This window comes from Mirounga leonina, unplaced genomic scaffold (genome assembly GCF_011800145.1).
Source record: "Mirounga leonina isolate KUSES-001 unplaced genomic scaffold, KU_Mleo_1.0 Mir_201, whole genome shotgun sequence".
Taxonomy (NCBI): Eukaryota; Metazoa; Chordata; class Mammalia; order Carnivora; family Phocidae; genus Mirounga; species Mirounga leonina.
Genome location: NW_023270504.1, coordinates 20,140,187 through 20,164,580, shown reverse-complemented (window position 1 = coordinate 20,164,580; position 24,394 = coordinate 20,140,187). Strand labels below are relative to the sequence as shown.

Here is a 24,394-nt window from a genome sequence, read left to right as displayed (position 1 = left end):
GGAAACTTGGGGTGTGGGGACAAAGCCGGGGAGCCCTAGGCCTCCCCCTATGAATTCCCAGGCATAGTAACACAGATTAGTTTACCAGGTGTGCCAACCGGCACCTTAAAAGCCCAGACCCTCCCCCTCCCCCTCCCCCAAGGCAGTGGGGGAGCCTTGCCTGAACCCTGACACTGAGGGGCGGGATTGTTTGACAGGTAAACAAAGACAAGTTTCACTAGGATTGGCTTGATAAATGGAAGAGGAGCGGGCAGCGAGGGAGGGGGAACCCGACACCAAAGGCAAATTCCTTTATTTCATAATTTTATCTGGCGTCCCCATTCTCATCAACCTGCACTGTCAAGGCTGAAAGAGAGGCGGTTAGGAAAGTACAGAGATAATGATGTCTCGGCCGCCGGGACAGCACTAAGGTGCGCATCTGAGGACAGTTCCGACAAGTGGAGTTGCGGAGCTGACTCTGGACCCCCGGGGAATTTTCCTTGGTTTCCACCTGGCTTTGGCTAGGCAGCCAGAGAGTGTGGCCACCCCCTTTCCCGCGCCTGGCTTCCCACCCTGCACTGGCGGGTGAGAGTGACAGGGGAAAGGTGAGAAAGCCTGGCGGCTCCCGCAGCTGCGGAGGAAGGGCCACCTGGAGGGCAGCTCTCCTACCTACGCACACGCGCGCGCGGGCGGTGGGCCCCGGGAGGAACGCCGGCGCTGCAACCTGGCGAGCCCTTGCCCTTGGCGGAGGGAGGGAGTGTCCGGCGGGGAGGGCGGGTGTCGCTCCCCGCAGCCCCCGCTCCGGACGTGACAGTTTGCGGCCCGATAAGGAGCGGTCCCCTCTGTCGCCTTTCCTCCAGTCCTTGGGACCGGCCGGTGCGCGCGTCCCGCGGCAGTCGGATGCGCTAGGTGGGGCCAGCGTCGTTCTCCCTGTCCCCCTCTCCCCCCCTTCAAGGGTGACTGTGCCGCTGACGTCAGGCGGCTTTGGGTTCATTCCCTGGCACCGGGACCTTATTTTCATAACAGCATGCAGTGCCGCGGAACTGGAATAGGCGTGTCCCCTCCCCTGACCCTCTCCCGCCCCTTGTCCCCCTGCTCACCCCCTCGCTTGCTCCCTCCCTCCGGCGACAGCTGCCTTTATAACCGCTCGGCGCCGCGAGGGCGGGATAGCGCCTGCTGGCCTCCCCAGCGCCGAGGGCCTCCAGTGCTGCCTCCCACGCGCGGGAAGCGAGCAGCTCAAGTTCACGCGCCAAAGCCAGGGCTTAAGGGTAGGTGAGGCGCACGCCGCCCGGGGCGCTCTCGGCCTCTCCAGATTTAAATCCTGGTGGGGGGAGGGGGTGGAGTGCGGCGCTGGGTGGGGTGGGATACAAGAAAAGAGGACTCCCCGGTAATGGACTACAGCTGGCTATGAGGAAAAAAATCCCAAGAAAGGAATTTCTCCAGTTTAACTCAACTCAGATTTCCGCCCCCCGCTACGAGCTTCCCCGGGCTCAGAGGCGGAGAGCAAAAAGAGAGTCAGGATAATAGTTTGTGCTCAGACACGTTGTAGGAACTTTTAGCAGGTGGAATCCTGGCTGGGCAGGTGAGCAGTTTGGGGATCATACTAGGGCAAGAAAAAAGGAGGAAAATTTTAGAGCAAGGGACTGGGAATGGGATGGTTGGGGATTGGGGGTAGGGGGAGGTAGGAGGAGGGAGATGGTGACAATTGCTGCTTCACTCAGGTACTGAAAAGTTTTGATTTATTTTGTCCTTCCACAACAAGTGTTGGCTTCTGAATTTTGGGAAGTAGCTTGTAGAAGCCATCGCTTTTCTCGATGTGTGAGGCTGTCGGCAGCAAAGCATTCCCTCCCTGGCTGTCCTTTGAGTTGCTCAGGAACCTCGGGGCAGACGGAAGTTGAATATTCAGTAACAGCCCACCTTCTGGCAACAACTAGATAGGACCCAGGTATGGCCTCCAGGCTGTCCAAAGTGCTCCCTTAAACATCCACAGGGAAGGAAGGGCTAGTCATAGGGGAATCAAGAATCAGAATCAAGGAATTTGAAAGATTTTTGGTTCCCAACTTCTCCTCAGAGGCCACACCTGTTGAAGGGTTCTGTTGAATCAGCCACCACTTTGGGCTCCTTCCTGAAGGGGAATACCTGAACCACTTCAGATACAATGGGCTAGGGCCCACGGGAGGGGTGAGAATGGTGGTCAGAAGTCCACCCTCCAGGTCTGTGTGCTGGCTATTATTACTAGGAGAGGGAAGATTGACAGAAAGGAAGGGTCAGCAGAAGCGTAACCTGGGAAACAGAAAGGTCCCTCTGAGGGTATGGTGAGATATGGGCTCACAGGGCAGATAGAAAGGAGCAGAATGTTCCTGGGAAGTGCTCTCAGTCTTGAGTCCGGAAGAGTGATTTCTCAGCCAGGCTCTGCTGCACTGTGTATCCATGAGACAGCCAGGGCCTGGGCCTTGAGTTCCTCTGAAGGGGTCTTGGGAAGGCCCCCAGCTCCTTTCCACGGCTGAGATTCTAGCCCTTCTGTATCCTTAGTGAAAATTGGATTTTGACTGTGATTTCATTCTGCTCATTTTGGAAGTTTGTCTTCAGGTCCACTTCTGTTTAAATATCCAGATTGAGCTGAGAAGATGGTGAGGAAATGATGTGTTGGTATATTAGGACCTTAAAAAACAATGAATTGAATAGTATTTTCACTTGAGGGGTCTCAGATTTTCTGAGTAGTTTGGTGTGTTTGTTCCTATTTTTATTTCTATATTATTGCCTTGTGGCCAGAATATGTGGTCTGTATATTTCTTATTTTAGGATTTCAGTGTGTGTGGTCTAAAACATACTGTTTTTGTAAATGTTCCATAACCACTTCAACAGAAGCAATCATATAGAGCAGGGGTTGATAAACTAGGTCCATGGCCAAACATCTCACAGCCTCTTTGTGTAAATAGTTTTGTTGGAACACAGCCATGCTCATTTGTCTATGAGTTATCTATGGCTTTCAGCTACAAACATATGGCCTGCACAGCCTAACCTACTTATTAGTTGGCCCTCTACAGAAAATGTTTGCTGATCACAGATATAGAAGATCTGAATTATATGATTAACAATGGAGATATAAACATATGAACAATGGATATGAGCATAAAGAGCATATGAACTTAGAGAATATTTCAAGTAAGGTATCCATAGAACATTTATAAAAATTTACCATATTATTATTCCTTTGTCTTTTTCATCTGCTGAGGACTGATAAAGAATATTAAAGTCTCCTATAACTATTGTATTTCTTTTGATTTCTCCTTGTATTTCTGGTAGTTTTTGTTTTATGTGTTTTGGTGCTATGTTATTTAGTGCATAAAAGTTTATAACAGTTGTATCTTAAATGTGGAGTATCCCTAATTATTATAAAGCAAGTTTTTGGTCCATATAATATCTTTTTGCTTTAAACTTTGTGTGATATTAATATCTCAGCTCTTAATTTCCCTATCTTCAGCAAGCTATTTAATTTTGTACTTGATACATAATACCTGATAAACACTGTTATTATTACTTATTTTTGCATTTTTTTACATTTTTTCTTTTGCTTTCAATGGTTTTTTTTTTTGTTTTGTTTTGTTTTTAGAGAGAGGGAGGAGGGGCAGAGGGAGATGGGGAAAGAGAATCTTTTTTTTTTTTTTTAAAGATTTTATTTATTTGAGAGCGAGAATGAGAGACAGCATGAGAGGGAGGAGGGTCAGAGGGAGAAGCAGACTCCCTGCTGAGCAGGGAGCCTGATGCGGGACTCGATCCTGGGACTCCAGGATCATGACCTGAGCCGAAGGCAGTTGCTTAACCAACTGAGCCACCCAGGCGCCCGGGAAAGAGAATCTTAAGCAGGCTCCACACCCAGGGAAGAACCTGTCATGGGGTTGATCTCAACAACCCTGAGACCTTGACCTGAGCTGAAATCAAGAGTTGGACACTTAACCTTAACTGAGCCACCCAGGCACCCCAACTTTCAACCGTTTCTGAATCCTGTTGTTTTAGGTGATGTTCTTATAAGTATATTATAGTTTAATTTAGTCTTTTTTTCAAAATGAAAAAGTTACCATTTACATTTATTGTAATAACTGTTGCTTGCTATTGCCAAATAATTTTTGGCCACATGTTCTGCTCTCTCCATCCTTTTCCATATTAGGTAGCCTATATCTACTAGGGTGCTGAGTGGTTGGTTGTGCTATTCTCAGGGCTTAAAACACAGGCTTGTAAGGAGAGATGATAAGTTTAGTTTAGGACTTGTTGGATTGAACATTAATATGTTCCCTTTATATATTAATATATTTAAGGGGTGCCTGGGTGGCTCAGTCAGTTAAGTGTCTGCCTTCAGCTCAGGTCATGATCCTGGAGTCCTGGGATCAAGCCCCGCAACAGGGTCCCTGCCCGGCGGGGAGTCTACTTCTCCCTCTGCCCTTCACCCCTCTCATGTGCTCTCTCTTTCAAATAAATAAAATCTTAAAGAAGGTATCTTTGTGAGTTGTGAGCTGGTATACCAGTAGAGGACTTTATCCACCTATTTTCTGGAAATTTTATTTCTTAAAATCCTGGGCCTAAAAGGTTTGGAAGTTTCACTCAAAATCTTATTTTCTTTTGTGTTTTAAAAAGGTTTCCAGTATTTTATTTTATGTTCCAGCAGTTTATTTTACAATAATGTAAACTCCATGTGCTCTGTTTAGAATGGAGGAAGATGGTATGTAAGGATCCCAGGGAACTACCCGAAAGTGAAGAGACTGGGATAAGCACCGTAGTTACTCTTGTTTAGATCTGTCTAAAGAGGTTCGGTAATTTTTTTTTCTCTCAGTTACTACAAAGAAACTCAATTCACTGATGTTATTCAGATGTTATTCATAAGCTGTTGCCATAATCACTTTTATGTCATCAGAATTAGGATGACTACTCAGAACAGGGGATCCTGGAGATTTCCCTGTAGACACTTTCCATTTATAACTAATCCTTCATCGAGGGCAGAGAAATTCCTGTGGGACTCCACCCTTGTCTTAGAACTCAGCCTAGATATGAGGATAAGCATCAGTACATATTCATCTTCAAAAATTCTTCCTCCCCATTACTCACACTTGATAATAAATAACTTAACTCTGAGTAAATATTCAGTGGTCAGTCTTAGTCCAAAACCACTGTGCAGAGCAGAGCGCCTATTGAGGAGGATACCAACAAACAGAAAATTTGCTCTGTTACCTTAAGAAGCTTGTTATCTGATGGTTGAGTCAACATTGATATTAATATATAATATAAAACATATATATGGAAAAACTTGAGCGCTAAGAAATAATGAAGAGACCTACAAAGTTAGAATGAGATGGGACTGATAATTTTTAAAAACCTCAAGGTAGAGTTAAGTTTTGGGCTAAGTTTTGAAGCAGTATGGTAAATGGATTGTGAGGGAAAGGAGGGAAAGGATCTTTCTGGCTGGGAGAACAATGCACATGCGGAGGCAAAGAGCATGACTTTATCACAAGACCTTGGATGAGCCCAATTCCCTTCTGGATAGAAATACTCTTGGAAGATCGGCTTGCCTTGCGTGGAGGTGGAGAGAGGGGGAGTTAGGAAGGCAGGAGGAGAAGGGTGGGTGGACCCATTGGAGAAAAGCCATGAAACTCAAATTGGGACTGAATCTGTTATAACCTAAAAAGGAGCTAATATGTTAATCCAAAGATCCCTTCCCTTCTTTGTTCCCTTCCTTAAGCATTTAACTCTGTTGACTGCTCTTTTATTTTTATTTATTTATTTATTTATTTTAAGATTTTATTTATTCATTTGAGACACAGAGATACAGAGAGAGAGAGAGAGAGCATGAGCAGGGAGAGAGGCAGAGGGAGAGGGAGAAGCAGGCTCCCCGCTGAGCCCGGGACGCTGGGATCATGACCTGAGCCGAAGGCAGATGCTTAACCATCTGAGCCACCCAGGCGCCCCTATTTATTTATTTTTTGAAACTGCTCCTTGGCTTCTGGGAAACCACTCAGTCTTATTATTATTATTATTATTATTAGCAACCCCTGATCATTTTTTTAAAAGATTTTATTTATTTATTTGAGAGAGAGAGAATGAGAGAGAGCACATGAGAGTGGGGAGGGTCAGAGGGAGAAGCAGACTCCCTGCCGAGCAGGGAGCCCGATGCGGGACTCAATCCAGAGACTCCAGGATCATGACCTGAGCCGAAGGCAGTCGCTTAACCAACTGAGCCACCCAGGCGCCCCCCTGATCATTTTTTTAAACACCTTTCGCTGACTCCTGCATTGATGAGATGGTCATGGTCCTGCCATTCGCCCCCTTCTCACTGTACTTGCTCCCTGTGTGATCTGGTTTTCCTCTCAAGGCTTCGGATGCCTCCTCTAGACCCATCTAATGTGTACAGCCCACACCTCTCTGGAGCCTCGGACTCGCATGTCCAAGTGCAGAGGGGGTCAGCACAACCTGGGGTCCTAGAGCCTGGCTTCTAAGTGCCATGAAATCTCAGGCAAGTTGTTTAATTTCTCTGTGCCTCAACTTCCAAAAAGGGGCATACTAATGGGTTGTTGTGGGAATTAAATGAAGCAGTGTGTAGCCCAGAGCAAGCTCTCAGGAGGATTTCGTGCTCGTCATTTCTGGATGCCGCCAGTTGCATGGCCCATATTCATCTTAGATTGAGCACAGCTCCATTTGGCATCGGTCCTCAGCAGCCTGTATTTCTAAGTTCCATTCAGTTGCCTACACCAGAAATCTGAGAATTAACCTGGACTCTTTCATTCCCCAAGCCCTGTCTCTTCTGCCTTCCTAAAAATCTCCCACTATTTGCTGCACATCTTTCAGGACTCCCCTCCTTGGTCTCTATAGCATTAAAAAAAAAAAAAAAAAAGACCCATTAGTTGGAATTACTCACTGTTTTCCATGTGCCCTCAGCATTCCCTGGCCACCCTGTGCCCCCTTATTTGTATGTCAGGGGACCCTATTGGTCCTCCCAAGGGCAGCAGCCCCACTTTTGATCCGTGTGACTCATACACTTAACACAGTGCCTGACACAAAGTAGGTACTTAAATGTTTGTTGATTGAGTGTAGAATCGCTCGCTGTGGAGACTTCTCAGAGCCGGTTTAAGTGGAGAGAGGCTGGAGTCATGGAGAAAAGCTTCAGAGTTCCTAACAGTGATTTCAAGATGAAATGAAAAATTACATTATGATTAAGACCATTTGTAAAGGGATAGTCTTCCCAGCTATGTGACACTGAACATGTAATTTCTTTTTCTTTCTTTTTAAAAATTTATTTGAGAGAGAGCATGTCAGGGGGAAGGGCAGAGGGAGAGAGAATCTTTTAAGCAGACTCAGAGCCCAAGATGGGCCTGGGGCTTGATCCCACCACCCTGAGATCACTGCCGGCTCCATCCCATGACCCTGAGATCACAACCCGAGCCAAAACCAAGAGTCCCACACTCAACCTACTGCGACACCCAGGCACCCCTGGACGTATAACTGCTAAGAGTCAAGTCTTCTCACCTGTAAAATGGGTTGTAGGAATAGTAAATGAGATAGATAAAAGATGTAAAAACATGTAAATGAGAGAATACCTATAAATACATAAACACTCAGCATTGTGCCTGGCTCCGGGGAACTCGGTATGTGACACTAGTCCTGACTATTTTTACTCATAATTATATTGTGACTATTACAATATATCGAATGGGGCGATTCAAGAGGAGGGAGAGAACTGAAATGCTAGAAAAACACACATTTGCCTGGCTGGGGTATGTGAAGACTCAGCTTCAGCAATCCTAAGTTATTTGGTATTATTCCCCAGGCAGTGCTAACAGGTAGGTATTGTCCTCATCATTTTCAGATGACAGAATGAGATCTGTCTCATAGGAGGAAGATAAGATTGGCTTTGGCAAGGCTCGGGGCCCCAGGTTATTCATGCTCAGATACTCTGGGGCTGGGCTGGGCTGGGAAGGGCGGGGCGGGGCGGAGAGGGGGCGGGGCCGGGCGGGGCCGGGCGCTGCACGTCCGCCGGCTGCGCAACCTTCCAGGTCTAGGCTTCAGCATCCCACCCCCCTGGGGAGAAGAGAGGAGTCTCTGGGAAACTGGAGGACTCATCGGTGCTGGCGTTTGTGCTTCCACAGCAGTCAGCGCCCTGCGTCTGTCAAGAGCGTCTGTCCAGGTCTAGGGTCAGCATTGCTCCACTACCCGGTGGCTTTGTCCTGCAGGTGCGCCTTCGCCTGGTGGCTCTCTCCTTGGCCTGCACTCAGACCCTGAGTCACCTCCAGCCCTGTTTTGGGGTTTGGCTAGGAGTTGGCAGGACATGTTCTTTTAATGACGGGAGGTGGGGCAAGAAGAAGAATGAGGGGGAGGGAGCAAGATTTGGCAGTTGTCTAAAAGGAGCTTCCTAGAGGGATGAACAGTGAGGCTGGACGTGGACTCGCACCCTCTAGTTCAGCACCGCACCCTCATTTTACAGAGGAGAGAAGGGAGGTTCCAGGAGATAGTGTCTACACCTGATGCAATTGAAACCTCTTCTTTCTAAAGAGGTAGGATAAAGACAGGGCTTGGACTTGAGCCCAGAAAGTGACTCCTGCCTTTCTTCCTCCCCTATCTTCTCCTCCTCTTGTGCTTCTTCTTCATTTTTTTCTGCCTTTTACCTGTCCTTTTTCTTTGTAACTTTTCTTTTTATGCCCTGACTCATTCCAGAAGGGCTTAGGACAGTGGCAGGTGACTTCAAGGCCTCGGTTGTAGGTGTTGTTGGGTTACTGGACAGTGGCTGGTTAGCTTAGTTAGCAGCTGTAGTAAGTGAAGGGGGTCTCACCCTTCACTAATGACTAATGAAAAGTCTTTTCCTCACATCCTAGGTCAGAGGCTACACACACTAAAATTGTACCATGTTACTCCAAAGTGCAGGGTTTAGTCATCAGGGAGCTGGGTGGCAACGGAGGACTGGCTTCTAGTAAATCCGTCTCTGCTTACTGGGAAATCTCGGGATTCATGCTGTCTGGGGAGACCCCTGGAGTCATTTAGATGGGAGCATGGTTCCAGACCTGGCCCAAAGCCCCTAGCCTCAGACCCAGAGTGTGTTTTAGACAGCCCACAGGAGGAGGAGGATAGGAGAAAGGGACAGCAAACAGGGAACTAATGAGGAAACCAGGTACGCCCCACCCAACGCTACTGCATCTCATGAGCAGCCCTTCCTCTCCCACCAGATTCCACTCCTATCCCTGCACACACTCATCCATCCTGGTTAGGCTTTTACCATGTGTCAGGTGCTAGTCCGGAGACTGGGGAGAGATACTTAACAACTCAGTCCCCACGTTCTCAGAGCCTTTGAATCCAGAGGAAGACACAGACTTAGCGCTAATAGGCATTGCAGGGCTGTGTGAGAAGTGCGATGGTGGGAAGTGCAAGAGGGCCAGCAGGGGCCGAGGATGTAGAACCTTCTGCCTTTGTGCCTTCTGGCTCTTCCTCCCCTGGCCGCAAAGAGTGGCTCAAAGAGGACAAGCCCAGAGAGGGAGATGGGTCTTCTGAAGTGGTCCAGGTGAGGTGGATGGCCTTTGGGAGAAGTGGAATATTTGAGATACTGAAGAGATGGAATCCATAGGACCTGCGTGTTGGGTCTGGTAATGTGGGATAGGGATTTCTCGGGCCATGTCCCAACTCAGAGATGGATCTGAAGTTGGCTTTTAGTGCCTCTGCCCGGAGTTCACAAATGGGGAGACCCCTGTGATGCCTCCTGGCCCATCTCATCTTCTCTCACAAGACCTCCTTTCCGGCCCTGCCTCCTGCAGCCGGTCTGGGGGACAGTCATGTTGGTCCCGTGTAGGAATCTGAGGCTATGCATAATTCGAACAGCTGGAGCAGCTCACAAGGGTCGGCTTTGTGCCTCAGTGGATTTCGCCCATGCTCAAAGCCTCGTGCAGCGCCTGAGGGCCGATGTGGTCACCTCCATTTCTGAGGCCAGGTCCCTCCCGGCTCTAAAGTTCTTACCAGACAAAGGGCTGCTCGGTGTAACTTTGGAGTTGGAATTCCGGTTTGAATCCTGGCCCTGCCATTTCCTCGCTGCGGGACTTTGGTGAGTCAGCTGACTTGTGCCTCAGTTGCTGCAGGTGGAGGCAGGGATAATGACGACATGAGCTTCGGCATAAGGTGCTTTTGTGCTGGTTAAGAGGGTAGAGCCGTAAGAGCATGCCTGATCTGTGCCGAGAGTGAGTTAGTGTTGAGACTTTCCCTCCCCATTCAGAGCAGCCCGAGAGTAAATTGCTTCTTTCAGCCCCCATTTGGTCTTCGTAGGAGCTAGTCTTTTCTTGGCTGGACCCTGGGTCTCTCTGTCCTTGACTTTGGTTACAAATGATGGCCAAAGGGTTGCATTCCGTTTTCTCTTTCTTGCTCCAGCCCTTATGTTCTTCTCTAAGGCTGTTTCGCTAGCTCCTGGCAGTTCATATTCCCAAATGCTGGTTGCTTCCCTTTTTCCCTCAAACCTCGCTTTCTAGCAGTCCTTTTTAGCTTCTCAGAACCCTGTCCTTTCCCCTAGCCGTCTTCCCTGTCTCCTTTCCTCATCTGGACCACTCCCTGGGTGACACAGGGCCTTCTCTGTACAGAGCTGCTTGTTAATGAGTCCGGTGAGTTTTATTTTCCTCTGACCAAATTCAGAGTACTTGGGACATTTTAGACCCATTGCACAATGCCTGTCATGCTGGAGGAAGAGGTGGAGGAGGGCTAACAGAGGTGAAGTAAGGATAATTCCGACAAAATTAGTCACTCAGATAAAAACGTATTTACTAAGAAAAAATTTAAAAAGACATTAGTGAGAGAACTGGGAAATATGAACCTTAACTGGATATTTGATATTATAAGGTTATTGTTAACTTTTGAAGTGCGGTTAAGTTAAAAAGGAGTTTTATCTTTTAGAGATACACACTGAAGTGTTTGTGCATAAAATGATATGATGTCAGGGGTTTGCCTAAAAATAATCTAGTAAGTGGGGTAGGGATGGCAATGAAGCAGAATTGGCCATATATTGGTAATTTCTGAAACCAAGTGATGAGCCCATGGGCTTTGCGAGTATGCTTGAAAATGTCAACATTTCTTGAAAAACGGTCGGTTTTTTAAAAAAATATTTTATTTATTAAGAGGGAGAGAGTGAGAGAGCAAGCGGAGCAGGGGAGGGGGGTGGCGCGGAGAGGCAGAGGGAGAAGCAGGTTCCCTGCTGAGCAGGGAGCCCGACTTGGGGCTCGATCCCAGGACCCCGAGATCATGACTAGAGCCCAAGGCAAAAGCCCAACCAACTGAGCCACCCAGGCGCCCCTAAAAACAACGTTCTAAGGCACTTCAGTGTCTGTTTCCCCATCTCCCATGTATGATTGGGGTGGGAGGTGGAGGTGAAATTGAGGGATATCGGTTTTCTCCCCTCTCCACACCCGTGGCCCATTGCTCTCATCGGACCCTGGTCTGCGGATGCCAGGAGGCCCAAGACACAACCCCGCCTACACCAGAAGGGAGCAGCCCGGAGGTTCACGTTGGGGGCGGGAGGTTCTGGCTCACTGTTCCTCTGGCCAGCACCACAACCATCCTTTAGACAAACACCTCATCGATCTCTGTCAAGACTTAGAGTCCTCAAGCCCGAAGTCCTTCAGGGTTCCTGGGTGATGCTGATGACTGCTTGTCAAGGGACAGTACTACCTTGAGGGGTGGGGAAGGAACCACTGGCCGGGGGTGGGGGGGCGGGGAGTGGGGGTACTGGGAAGGAGAAATACCTTTGCAGCTAGACACTGCCCTTATGGTGGATCTGGGAGGGGGTGAGGTGGGGAGGTGAAGGTGAGCGCGGAGGAAATGCGCCCAGCCTGGGTCTCTCCCTTCCCTGGTGTGCACAGTGCTTGCATTCAGCCCGGGGCTGGGGGCTTCTTCCTCTCCCATACTCCTGGCACCCACAACTGAGCCAAGTCTGCACTCCCTTTCCCCGAACCACCACCAGAGTGGTGGAGTAGGCAAGGCAAGTCAGACTTTGGGGACTTGTGTTTCAGGGGATGCCTGCCCTCTTCCTCCCATTTCTCATCCTGCGCTGCCCTGAGGAATGGGACCCGTGACCCGGTCTTCACCCGTTCTTTGCTCTGTGCTTTGCGGTAGGGGTGACCCTGCGGTAGAGTGCAGGTGACAGACCCCTGCGTGACGAAGGGCTGTGGGAAGCCTGTGGCCATAGTGGCAGATTTTGTCTGTCTGTCTGTCTGTCCCTTCTGCCATGCTAGGGCACTTATCTGTTTTCCCCTTTACCATGGACTCTCTAGCCTAGTGATTGGCACATGGTGGTGCTCAGGAAATACTGGTTGAGTGAATGACTTAATACGATACAAAGTTAAGCTTGGAGAGCCAAAGTTCATCAAAAAGTTAGGAAGATAGATTGAAGCTATAAACTATTTGCTCTTTATATTACTTAAGTTATTTTATTCTAATACACCACACCTATAATATTCCAACACATACATAATATTCATGTATGTAAGTATGTGTTTTATATTGCATATATATACATATAATTTTTTCCCGAATTGCCATGAGAATAAAACAGTGCTAGGGCGATGATTATGTCATCTAACTGAAATGCAGATTTTGTATCTTTTTTTATTTATTTGGGGGGAGGGGCGGGGCATCAGGAGAGAATCTTTGCAGCAGACTCCCCATTGAGCACAGAGCCCAACAGATGGGTCAGACGAGGGCTGGATCCCATGACCCTGAGATCATGACCTGAGCCAAAACCAATGGTGATTGGTCAGATGCTTAACCGACTGCGCTACCCAGGCACCCCCAGATTTTATATCTTTAAGGGAAGCAGATGTTTGAATTCTGTCCGCATTGAAGAAGAGGCTCATTTGCCCGGGACAGTTAGTGAGTGATGGCTTGTTCCCATTGTGCTGCTTCCCTGACTTGTGGTTGGATCTTGAAGACATAAGATGGAAGAAGGAGAAATGGGTGTTCTTTTTCCTTGGATTGATCACAGCATCCCCATAGAGCTGTGAAGGGCCAGAGAAATCTTGTCTATACGCATTTATGGGCATGTGGTGAAGACATTCTGAGCTGTTTTTCTGCTATAAGGAAAGAGGCAGGATGCAGTGAACGTTTTGTATCTTTTCCTGCTTCCTGGTCCCAGCGGTTCCCCTTCTTTCCAATTCCTTTCTGCGCAGTCTCTCCCCATTTGGCCTTAGAGGAGGCCAAAATCTTTCACTGATGATTTTGTGTGGAGGGGTTCTCAGTGAGCCTTCTCTTCCTCTAACTGTCCCCTACTCCCTGCCCTGACTGTATGTCTCTTTGAATCAGTTCAGAACTTTTCACTGTTGAGTGAGCAATTCTATCAGGAAAAGAAATCTAAAGCCACCCCCCCAAACAAAATTCATGCACAAATAGCATTCAACAAAACAAAAGGAATGGTGCCCTAGATAAACAGCCAGATAATCCAGAAAAAAATTAGTTTGTTGACGACTGTTAAAAACCTTAGCACTTTTGAATTTCAACGTCTTACCTGATGTTGACTTTGGACTTTGAGTACCGTATATTTTAAGGAAATGTACAAACTCCTGCTCTCTTCCAATTTCCCACTTTATCTTTCCACCATGCCCTGAATTCTTAGGAATTAGATTTCATGAGGTTTGGGACATCAGCTGGGTTTAAAATTGACATGAAGGTTGTGGGAGCAGAGAAGGAAGCAGATCCGGGAGATCAAGGAGAGATATAAAGGAAGGATAGCCAGTCAATTTTTTTTTTTAAAGATTTTATTTACTTATTTATTTGAGGGAGAAAGAGAGAAAGAAGGTGTGTTGGAGCTGGAACGGGAGGGGGGCACAGAGAGGGGAAGGGGAGGAATAAGCAGATTCTGAGTTGAACACAAAGCCCAACATGGGGCTTGATCTCACGACCCCTGAGATCACCACCGGAGCTGAAATCAGGAGTCCACACTTAATCGACTGAGCCACCCAGGTGCCCCCAGCCTGTCAATTCTGATTGTCCTTGAGTGGGTAAGCAGATTACCTGCTTTGTGGATCATCCATCATCTGGGAGCTCCTAGCCTGTGTGGGGCTGAACTAAGTGGAATCGAGACCATAAACAGAGCTGGTTTATGGGGCATCTGATGAGGGAGAAAAAGGGGCAGACATAAGAGGAGAGAGAGAGAATGAGAATATTTCAGATTGCATTTAAGGCCAGCTAGAACTCACTCAAGAGGTGGCACTTGTTGTAGTTGAGAGCATGGATCCTAGAGCCAGATAACTTATGTTCAAATTCTGCTTCTGCCATTTCCTCACTGTAGGATGTTGGGCAGGTAACTTGACTTGTCTCTGCCTCAGTTTTCCCATCTGTAACATAGCGCTAATATTTTTTACCTACTGGAGTTGCTATGAAATTAAACTAATATATATGAAAGGTGATTGGAAGAGTTTCTGATCCAGAGTAAAAATGAACATTAGCTATTGGTAATGTCTTTCGTTGGATAGTCCACTGTTTTTTGGTGCGTCCTCCAGGACTTCCTAGTTAATAAAGAACTCGTTATGACAGAGAAGACCCTTTCCATCACTTTTTGGAATAAGAGTAGAGCCATCCTTACAAAACTTAAGGAGGGGAAAAAACCCTTCTAACATGTGATAGCAGAGCTAAAGAAGAGGATCCAGTGGTGGTGAAGTGGATGTTTGTCCTTCCATAGAGACATCTACAGTTCAGATAACTCCTCTTATCCATGAAAGAATGGGATGTGCACAGGGCGTCCGGGGGGCTCAGTCAGTTAAGCATCTGCCTTTGGCTCAGGTCATGATCTCAGGGTCCTGGGGTCGAGCCCCTTGTTGGGCTCCCTACTCAGCGGGGAGTCTGCTTCTCCCTCTGCCCCTCCCCCCTCACGTGCTCGAGTGCTCTCTCTCTCTCAAATAAATAAAGTCTTTCTTAAAAAAAGAAGGAGATGCTTACAAATGTCTGAAACAGAGGCAAAGGTGGAAAACAACTTGAGACTGATAAATTATGATTAAAGTTTAAGCGTAGAGATTTCCGTGTTCGTGAATTCTGACAAAATACTAAGCCAGAAATATCAGGAACCCTGGCAAGTTATGTTTTGAAATGAGACCCCGGAACCCCTCAACAAGCACTGAGTTCTCTGGCGTCAGCGGACACATTAGTAGTGCTTAATTGTGGGGAGCTTTGGTTTTTGCCTTCATCAGTCTTTAGAATTTGCCATGAGAGCTAGAGAAAAGTTAGTAGCTTTATCTAATGTAGCAAGTTCAGGGGCAACACCCTGGCCGAGCATAGGAAAGTTTTTCCTAATCTTTCTGGGTCCCTGTGCCAAGAGTTTGTTTGGAGATTCACCTCTCCCTCCCCCCACCTTTGCTTCTACGCAGGACCAGAATGGCCACAACATCCGCTAGTGGTTGCCGCTCAAGCCTGGACGCCAGGTACTACAGACTTTGTGATACCACTGCAATTTGGGGCATTGTCCTAGAAGCAGTGGCCGCAGCTGGAGCTGTGACCTCAGTGGCCTTCATGTTCGCTCTCCTGATTCTCATCTGCAAGGTGCAAGACTCCAACAGGCGAAAAGTGCTCCCGACCCAGTTTCTCTTCCTCCTGGGTGTTCTGGGGATCTTTGGCCTCACCTTTGCCTTCATCATCCAACTTGATGGCAGCACAGGACCCACCCGCTTCTTCCTCTTCGGAGTCCTCTTCTCCCTCTGCTTCTCCTGCCTCCTGGTTCATGCTTTCAACCTGACGAAGCTGGTGCATGGGAAGAGGCCCCTGTCCTTGCTGGTGATGCTGAGCCTGGCCGTGGGCCTCAGCCTGGTGCAGGACATCATTGCTGCTGAGTACATCATCCTCACCATGAACAGGACCAATGTCGCCATCTTCTCTGAGCTTTCTGCCTCTCGGCGCAATGAAGACTTTGTCATGTTACTTATCTATGTCCTCTTCTTGATGGCGCTGACCTGCCTCATGTCCTGCTTCATCTTCTGTGGATCCTTCAGCGGCTGGAAGAGACACGGGGTCCACATCTTCCTCACCATGCTTCTCTCCATTGCCATCTGGGTGGCCTGGATCACCCTGCTCCTGATTTCTACCTTTGGCCCCAAGTGGGATGATACCGTCCTCAGCTCAGCCTTGGTGGCCAATGGCTGGGTTTTCCTGTTGGCTTATGTTGTACCTGAGTTTCGGCTGCTCACAAAGCAACGGAACCCCATGGATTACCCCGTTGAGGATACATTTTGTAAACCTCAACTCATGAAGCAGAGCTATGGTGTGGAGAACAGAGCCTACTCTCAAGAGGAAATCACTCAAGGTACAGAGCATGGCTGGGTGAGAATCCCTTGTAGAAAGATGGGGGGGGAGAATCATAGGATATTATAACTATAGTAACACTCAAGATGATCCAGGTCATACCCCTGGCAGAATAGATAAGGTCCCCAAGGCTCAGATCTTGCTTAAAAACATCCAGCTGGTTAGAGTTCTAATAGAACTAGAAGCTGGCCCCGGGAGTCTTAATCTAGTACTTTCTACATAATACCCTGTGGGTTTCTCTGAGTCGAAATAAGTTGGAGCAAAGGAATGACTGAAAAAATCTCTAGAGACAAGCAGGTGAGATTGTGGTCTTTATAAAAGAGAACTAGGTGTTCCTTCCAGCAATGTGGAGCCTTTATAGATTTGAATATAGAAAGCCACGCCGTGATTTCTTACTGTGGTCACAGAGTACAGAGGAAGGAGAATGCCCTTTTATCATAAACCAGCAGGGATCTCCATAAAGTCCCTGGGGATTCTGATTTATCCTGAAGAGCCACATCTTACTGCGTGCCTCTGGGCCCGTGGGAGGGAAGAGATCGTATCTAACATCGAAGAGTCAAATGATTTTGCTCTTGCCTGAAGTTGTGAGTAACCAGGTGTTACGCTGATCTCACACACACACAAAAAGGCTAAATTGATAGCTTGAGACTGTCCTTGCCCCAAGGAATCTAGTCATTGATCTCTGGGCCTAATCAAGGGAGGGGGGATGGGTTTGGGACTGCAGTGAGGGACCTCCAAGGCGGAGATCCTTAGCTTCAGCTAACAGTTTTCTCTGCCCTTGAAGCCCGAGGTGCAAAGCTCTCTGGTGCTTCTCACAGCAGCTGTGGTCCCTCTTCCGGGCACTTGGAAGCTAGGACGGAAGCAGGGATGGCTGGAGGGGATATTTTAGCACCCATGGGCTCCTGTCCATTCTCATCCTTCACTCTGTCACCACACTCCTGGACTCCCTGTTATCACTCCTTAAGTACATTCCTCCCTCTCATCCTTCTTTCCATTCATTTTATGGACCACTATCACCTTCCTCTCCCTAAAATACTTCTCAGGCTACCACATTTTCCTGCTCACATACCTCGCTGGCTCCCCAGTACCCACCATATTTTCACAGCCAGAACCCAACAACCACGGAAGCCGCGCTCTCAGTCCAAACAAACCAAGTCGCTGTCTTTCCCTGCCTGTGTGTTCAGGCTCCAGGCATGTCCTTCTCCCTGCCCTCGTCCTTTTCCAGAGTCACACATTCCCTAGTTTCTCATTATTTACTCTGCCTGCAAGCTGTAGGACTTGGAAATGCTCTTATCAGAGTATGTCTCATTCCATAACTATTTAATATAGCTGTCATTATATCCCTTGCTCTCCAGTGTCAGCCCCAGGCCTGGTCACAGGCCACGAATCATTCTGGTTAATCTTTAGATTTTTTTTTTTAAAGATTTTATTTATTTATTTGACAGAGAGAGAGACACAGCGAGAGAGGGAACACAAACGGGGGGAGCTGCAGAGGGAGAAGCAGGCTCCCCGCTGAGCAGGGAGCCCGATGCGGGGCTTGATCCCAGGACCCTGGGATCATGACCTGAGCCGAAGGCAGACGCTTAACGACTGAGGCACCCAGGCGCCCCAATCTTTAGATTTTTTAAAAAAAGATTTTATTTATTTATTTGAGAGAGAGACAGAGAGAGCAAGAAAGAGCATGAGCAGGGAGGAGAGGGACAAGCAGATTCCCCGCTGAGCAGGGAGCCCGATGCGGGTCCCAAGACCCCGGGATCATGACCTGAGCTGAAGACAGACAGACACTTAACAGACTGAGCCACCCAGGTGCCCCTAATCTTTAGATTTTCCACAGTATTTTATATAGAGAAAGTATCTGAGGTGTGTGTGAAATAAACTAAACGGGTACATTCGGTGGGAAATAAATGGATTGCTCTAAGTTGTATTCATGATGATTGTATGCCTTTGCTCTTCTGTTCCAGAGTTTAAGTCCCTCTAATTTTCCCCAAATACACAGAAAACAATTGCTCATAAGTTCTGCCCCCTCTCAAAGAAAGTAAAAAGAAAAAAAAAAAGCTTTTTTTTTTTTCTTTCCTTGTGGGCAGTTAAGAAAGTGGGTAAATCCTCAGTGAGATTCACTCTAGGTAACATCTTCTGGCCAGATCTAAATCTGAAAAGACTGGTTTCAGATGTGCTTTAGAAGTGGTCCTGGGGTGAGGTGCGCCGCCAGGGAGGTTTTCTAGAAAGGTGCTCCCCTAGTGACCCTCTGTTCATTTATTGCTCCAATCTGGTGCTTATTTGTGCCTGGCCCTGGGCCTGGGCCGGTCTCTCCCTCCATGAAACATACGGTCTCCTGGGGAGACAGACAAATGGATAGATAGCACGGCATGTTTTGATAGGTGACTGAATGGGGGGGTGAGCACTGGCTGGAGCAGGAAGCCGGTGGGGCCCCAGTGCTGTAACCCGTCCTCTCCCTCTGTTTCAGGTCTTGAAGAGCTAGGTGATACACTCTATGCTCCTTACTCCACCCATTTTCAGCTGCAGGTAAATGGTTTCTTTCTCCTTTTTTTGCCAGTGGCATTAGCTCTCCGGGAATGTCTGTCCTTCGGGAACACAGGATGTAGCCATTCTGTAGGGCCCCTGGATGGCCATCTTGGAAGGACGACGTGTCTCCTTTCCTGTGATCTGCCTCACGGGTTAGCACGGGAGACTGGAGGATTCCTAGTGTTCCTGGAGTATTCCCAGGGCACAGGGAGGGGTGCTCCAGGGGGAGGGATGGGAGAAGGGGAGAAAGTTAAGGTTCCTGCCCAGATCGGAGCTCTGTTGAAATATCCAGGAATTGGAGTGGACTTAACAATATGGCTGCTTCCTTTTCAGAATCGGACCTCCCAAAAGGATTTCTCCATTCCACGGGCCCAGACTCGGACTAGCCCTTACCATGACTATGAAGGAAGGAAAGACGGCAGTTAGCCGTTCAGAAGAGTGGGACAAGCACAGCAAGTCAGCCAATCAATGGGGAGTCCCGGGAGATATGGGCTAAATCCCGAGGCTCCCGAGGAAACTGTACAAAACCTTTTTGGGAAGAACTTGCCTTCCCTTCTGGAGTTTCTGGGGGGCTAACAAGACTCCAGGGCCTAGCACTCATGTTTTCCCTTTGTCCCAGGCTTAGGATACTTCTTGTAAGTGGGAGGGAGTCTCCGGCAACTCAGGGTGTGCCCATTACTCTGCCCAGTCATTTCACAAGTGACTAAAGCTCTGGTCATCTGACCACTTCCTGGCTCAGTGAGCTTCAGGAGCCAGCTCTTCTCCCTCAAGGCTAGTTTTGTGAGCAGAGCAGAACTGCAAATCTGAGCAAAAACAGCCAAGGCCTGTCCCTGCCGAAATCTACACTGGAAGCCAACTGACTGGCACCCTCCCATCTTGTCTGGGTAGGAGAGGCTAAAGGTCACCCCCAATATACTCATCTCTGTGGCGCTACCACGGGACCCCTGTGGGCCCCCAGCACCAATTCACTGGTCACCATTCCCAAACTTGCTGTCCATCCCTGGACATAAGCTCCCCTGCATGCTTTCCCAGAACTTCCTCTTGTATATCCCACTTGCCAGGAGAATTCGTGCACCGTCCTTGCACTAAATTCCTTGCACTGATTCCTCTCTCACCCCCTTGCTCCTCAGCTTCTGTAAACAGCTTCACGCTGCGTTCACCACCTGTGTTCTGTAAGTGGGCATCGTCTACAAATGGGGAGTGTTCCTTGTATAGTAAGTTATTCACCGCTCCTCACTTGGAGATGCAATAAAGATGTGGTGGCAAGTCTTTCACGGTGGCAGACGGGCAGTATGGGGGGTGTGCAGTGGACCTGAAGGAGAGACGGCGGGGCACTTGTCTTCACGCGGAGCTGAGGTCCCGCAGCTGAAGTTCAAGCTTCAATTCCACTGGGCGTGCACTTGACCCTTCTCCACGCATTTCTCCTTCTCCTCCTTATGTCTAAGACAAGTATGTTTTCCCCAGTTGTTGAGGTGAGGGGCAAGGGTGACAGGGGGAGCCAAGAAGGGTCACGGATCCTGAGGTTTTGCTGCAGGAAGGCGGCGGAGTGGCAACCTTGGAATGGGGTTTGGCAGGCCAAGTAGGACAGGGAGGAGACCTCAAAGCCAACTCCACGATTCACAGGTTTAACTGTAGGAGGGAATACATTCAGATCCCTATTTGACAGAATCGGTTCATAATATCCCTTGGAAAAGACATGGTACCTAACAATTATTATTTACTTAATCCCAGAAACAGCTCTGTGGGGAAGGGCCATAGGAAACACTTTTTGGTGAAGGAAAAAAAAAAAAAAATCCCCATGTACTGAAACAGAATGACATTTAAAAACTTGTAGCTGATTTAGGGGGTTACCTCCTAAGAGCCTGATGCTCTGCTTTTCATCAAAAGGAAAACCCGGTGTGGGAAGAGGGTTGAGGTGAGGTTGAAGGTGAACTGATGACACTCAGAATTAAGGATATTTACATTCCACAAGGATTTGGTTGATTGTTTCTCACATGGCTTTGCACTAACATTTAGCCTAGTTTTGTATTGAAAAGGGGGAATTACAAATCATGATTTGGATCCTTCCAGACCATTCTGGTCTTTCTTAAGAGCCCAGTGAGGTTTTTGTGAGGAGAACACAATATAATTTCACATCTATTATCTGTCAGAGTGTAGGTACTCAAGAAACACCTATTCCCTCCCCTCTTTTCTTTCCTCCTCTGGTCTTTAGCCCATCAACCGAACAAAGGAGGCTGAGTGAAAGGGAAAGCCACAGACGACCCTGGATCTGCTTTCTTGTTAGGAAAGAGTATCTGCCAAGCCTTTGTATCCCCATGACTGCAGTCCTCACAGCAACCTCTTCAAAAACAGGAGAAAACACAGGAATGGCACCCATTGCTGGCTTCTCTTCTAAGAAATACAGCGTTGGAACAAGTAGACCATCCCCTCACTGAATTCTTTTTCTTGCCAGGAGGTAGATAAATGCTCCCCGTTGGAACAGCCCTTGTCATCCCTCTGCTACCCTGTCTTCAGGTCTTACGCCTTCAGGACATAATTAAACTCTTCTGTTAAAATAGGGACATGGCAGGGACTGGAAGTGTTGGCACCTGATGATTGCTATGATATTGGAGAAGACGTTTCCAAAGACTTCCTGTAGGTCTCTATCTTCACTGGAGTGAAATAGAATGTGCCAAGTCAGCCCAGCCTGGTCCTTGAGTGATGCCCGTTGATTGATGGCCGGGGACCAAAATGGCAGCTCCTTTGATCTAAATGGATGATAATGAAACGAAGCTCAGCAATCTTCCTCTCATCTTTCACTGTCGGGCGGGAGATAGACGGTCTCCTCCTCTCTGCCGCTCACATGAGGCTGGGGCAGTTCCGCAGCTGCCATACTCCAGGCTTCCACTGGATGGCGGTAAAACCTCAGGGATCGCCCTCGGGGAGCCGGGCCTCTGCAAAAGCAAACCTCTTCGAGCTGCTTTCCCGTGAAGGGCACCTAGGCAGAACTGCAGACCTTCCGCGGGCTCGAGGCAAGTGCGTCCCATTTTAAAAGGTTCGCACGCTCGAGCAGTTCGCGCGTTCCCTCCCACCGTCGTCGTCAGAGGACCCATCTCCTCTGCCAGACTCTCTTGGCCCCGGTGTCTTATTTTTGTGAAACCCTCCAAGGTATTTGCAGCCCATTTGCATGCAACCCGGCATCTTTGCAGACAGCGGTCTTATCTGCTGTTATTAACGTCCACGAGCATTCATGTGGTGAGAACATTGGCTTTCTGTCAGGAAAAGCGTGCCCAAACAAAGAGGACAGCCTGGCCCTGGAAATGCCGCAGTAACATACACCCCACCCCCCACCCCCGGGCATTCTGGGTTTCCTTCCTGCATTTCTAGACTTGTTCTTGCCGAGAACAGAACGGTGCCCAGCTGATCTTTTCCTTCCTGGCCCGCTTCTTTCTGTAGCTATCACGGTTTGCAGGTTTGCCTCTGTCCCAGCCCCAGTCTGAAACATGGAATTATTGCAGAACTGGAGGCGGGAGGCATCAGAAAAATCTTTCTGGAGCGTTCTGGACTGCTGAGATCCGGGATCTGGGCCATCGGCCTCCAGGTTGTAGATGGTCGGCCATTGCACATTCTGGGGTCCAACCTGTGGGCATCTTCTGGAATCCCTTCCACCCAGAGCTGACAATGCTTCCCCTCGCCCCCCCCCCCCCCCCCAGCTTTAGGACGCTCCAGGTATGCAGATGGCTCTGTGTGGCCCTGTATCAGTGCCTGACCCTCATTTCTGCAACCTCCAGATTGCTAGAACTTTCTTAACCCTTCAGAATGGAACATTCCAGTGCCTAAAATGTTGGTGTTTGACAAGGTCACAGAACTTCTTTAGCTGGTGCCTCCTGGCCTTCATTTTACAAAGGAAAGAACTCAGGCCTAATGGAGTTAATGTAACTGGAGCCAAATTTCTGGTTCTGTCTACTGCCAACACTTGTGTGGTCAGTTTTAGACCTTTTTTTCCCCAAAGTGGATGTTTGAGTAAAGAATCTAATAAAATTACCATGGTCACTCTGTATTTTAAGCTTTCCTCTTATTTTCCTTTACAGTGGCCCCCCCTTTGCCTTTTCTTCCCCTGATCTCCCCTGTAGTCATCTTCTCTCCCTCCTGCATGTAAGCTGTGGGGAGAAGGATGGTGAAGATGGGCACATTCTGGATAAGCCCAGGTCACACTCCCACGAGCCCCAAGCCAAATGAACATTTGCCTCTTGGGAAAGTATACTGTCAAAGGAGGAATTGTAAGACAAGTCAGAATTCTAAAAAAAACCAAAAACGAAAAACCAAAAAAAAACTGATTGAAAAAAAGGGGGGGAGCATCTGGGGGGCTCAGTTGGTTAAGCGCCGACTTGATTTCGGCTCAGGTCATGATCTTGGGGTCGTGGGATCAAGGCCCACCTTGGCTCCATAGTGAGTGTGGAGCCTGCTTGGGATTCTCTCTCTCTCCCTCTGCCCTTCCCCTGCTTGAGTGCTCTCTCTCTCTCTCTCTCTCAAAAAAAAGGCAGAGTTGCTTCATTTTCCCTGCTAGCATGATAATCCTTCAACTTCCCTGATTCCCATATTGAGTCAAAACCCATACGGGGCACCTCCCGGTCTCCTTTGTGTATGGAGTTGTTGCTCCCCTCAGGGGGCTTTGCCACAGCCCTCCCCTCGGCGTCTCTCTCTCCCTCTGTAGTTCCCGAGGGCAGATTTCAGAGGCAGTCCTTGAAAAACCTTCGCAAGTAACCCTTCTGTTGTCATGACCTGAGCCACGTGTCTTAAGCACCAGATCTAAACAGGATCCTCAGCAGAAAGAAGGTGATACTTGAATGGAATTTGGTTACTACATGTGCAACACCAAACTGTCTGGTCCCAGCTGCTTCTTGTCCAGGCTCCCTTCCATGTTCTGATCTATTAATCCTGTTGGATTTTTATCAACTCAATAAAAAAAAAAAACTCTGGCAAGCCATATAGCTATACCCTGAGCCCTGGGGCATGGTGGTGGGGGCCAGGACCATACCCTGTGATTACATGAAACTATTATCTCTCTCTAAGAAGGAATAATTCAGGATCCACTATTTTTTTTTTTACTCACGAGAAACTGAAATAGAAAAAGCATGTATTGAGTTTGGCACGATATCTTTATGAACAAGATGGAAAAAGGCAGGGGTAATGGTAATAAAGTTAGGTGGAGTCCTAAGTCAAACATTCCAGAAGATCTGATCATTTAGAGATGGAGGTCTCTAGTGGGTTCCCACAGGGCTCTGTCTTTGGCTCTGTTTGGGTAACACTTTAATCAACCATTTGGATAAAAATAAAGCATATTTATCCAGTTTTGCACATGACACAACATTAGGGAAGACTGAATAATAAAACCAGAATGCAACTGCACTGCAAAAGGCTGGAATCAAGATCCCACACAAGAATTTACTTTAATAGATGTAAATGTATTCATACACCCCCCCCCATTACATAAATATTGTTTGGAAAGGCTTGGTTTGACAGGAGTTTTCATGAAAAAGAGCTGGTAGTTTTTGGTGTCTACAAGACTGACAGCTCCCAGTGATGTGGGTCCGTAGGGCAAAGAGCCAATGCCTCGTAGGCT

General features: G+C 48.1%; 1 protein-coding gene across 3 annotated transcripts; it reads left to right on the top strand.

Moving 5' to 3' along the window:
• Nucleotides 1-1,140: 1,140 nt before the first annotated feature.
• Nucleotides 1,141-22,831, top strand: GPRC5A (G protein-coupled receptor class C group 5 member A). 3 transcript variants are annotated; one of them, XR_004683376.1, is made up of 5 exons: nt 1,141-1,247; nt 15,342-16,270; nt 18,734-18,792; nt 19,126-20,241; nt 21,005-22,831. XR_004683376.1 is itself a non-coding variant. In XM_035028187.1 (4 exons), exons 2-4 carry the CDS (start codon nt 15,349-15,351, stop codon nt 19,216-19,218), a joined length of 1,074 nt encoding a protein of 357 aa, XP_034884078.1. In that variant the 5' UTR covers nt 1,141-1,247; nt 15,342-15,348; the 3' UTR covers nt 19,219-22,831. The 3 variants fall into 3 exon arrangements, 2 of the variants coding, with proteins under 2 accessions (XP_034884078.1, XP_034884079.1); XM_035028187.1 differs by having other exon boundaries at nt 19,126-22,831; XM_035028188.1 differs by having other exon boundaries at nt 1,143-1,251; nt 19,126-22,831.
• Nucleotides 22,832-24,394: the final 1,563 nt, after the last annotated feature.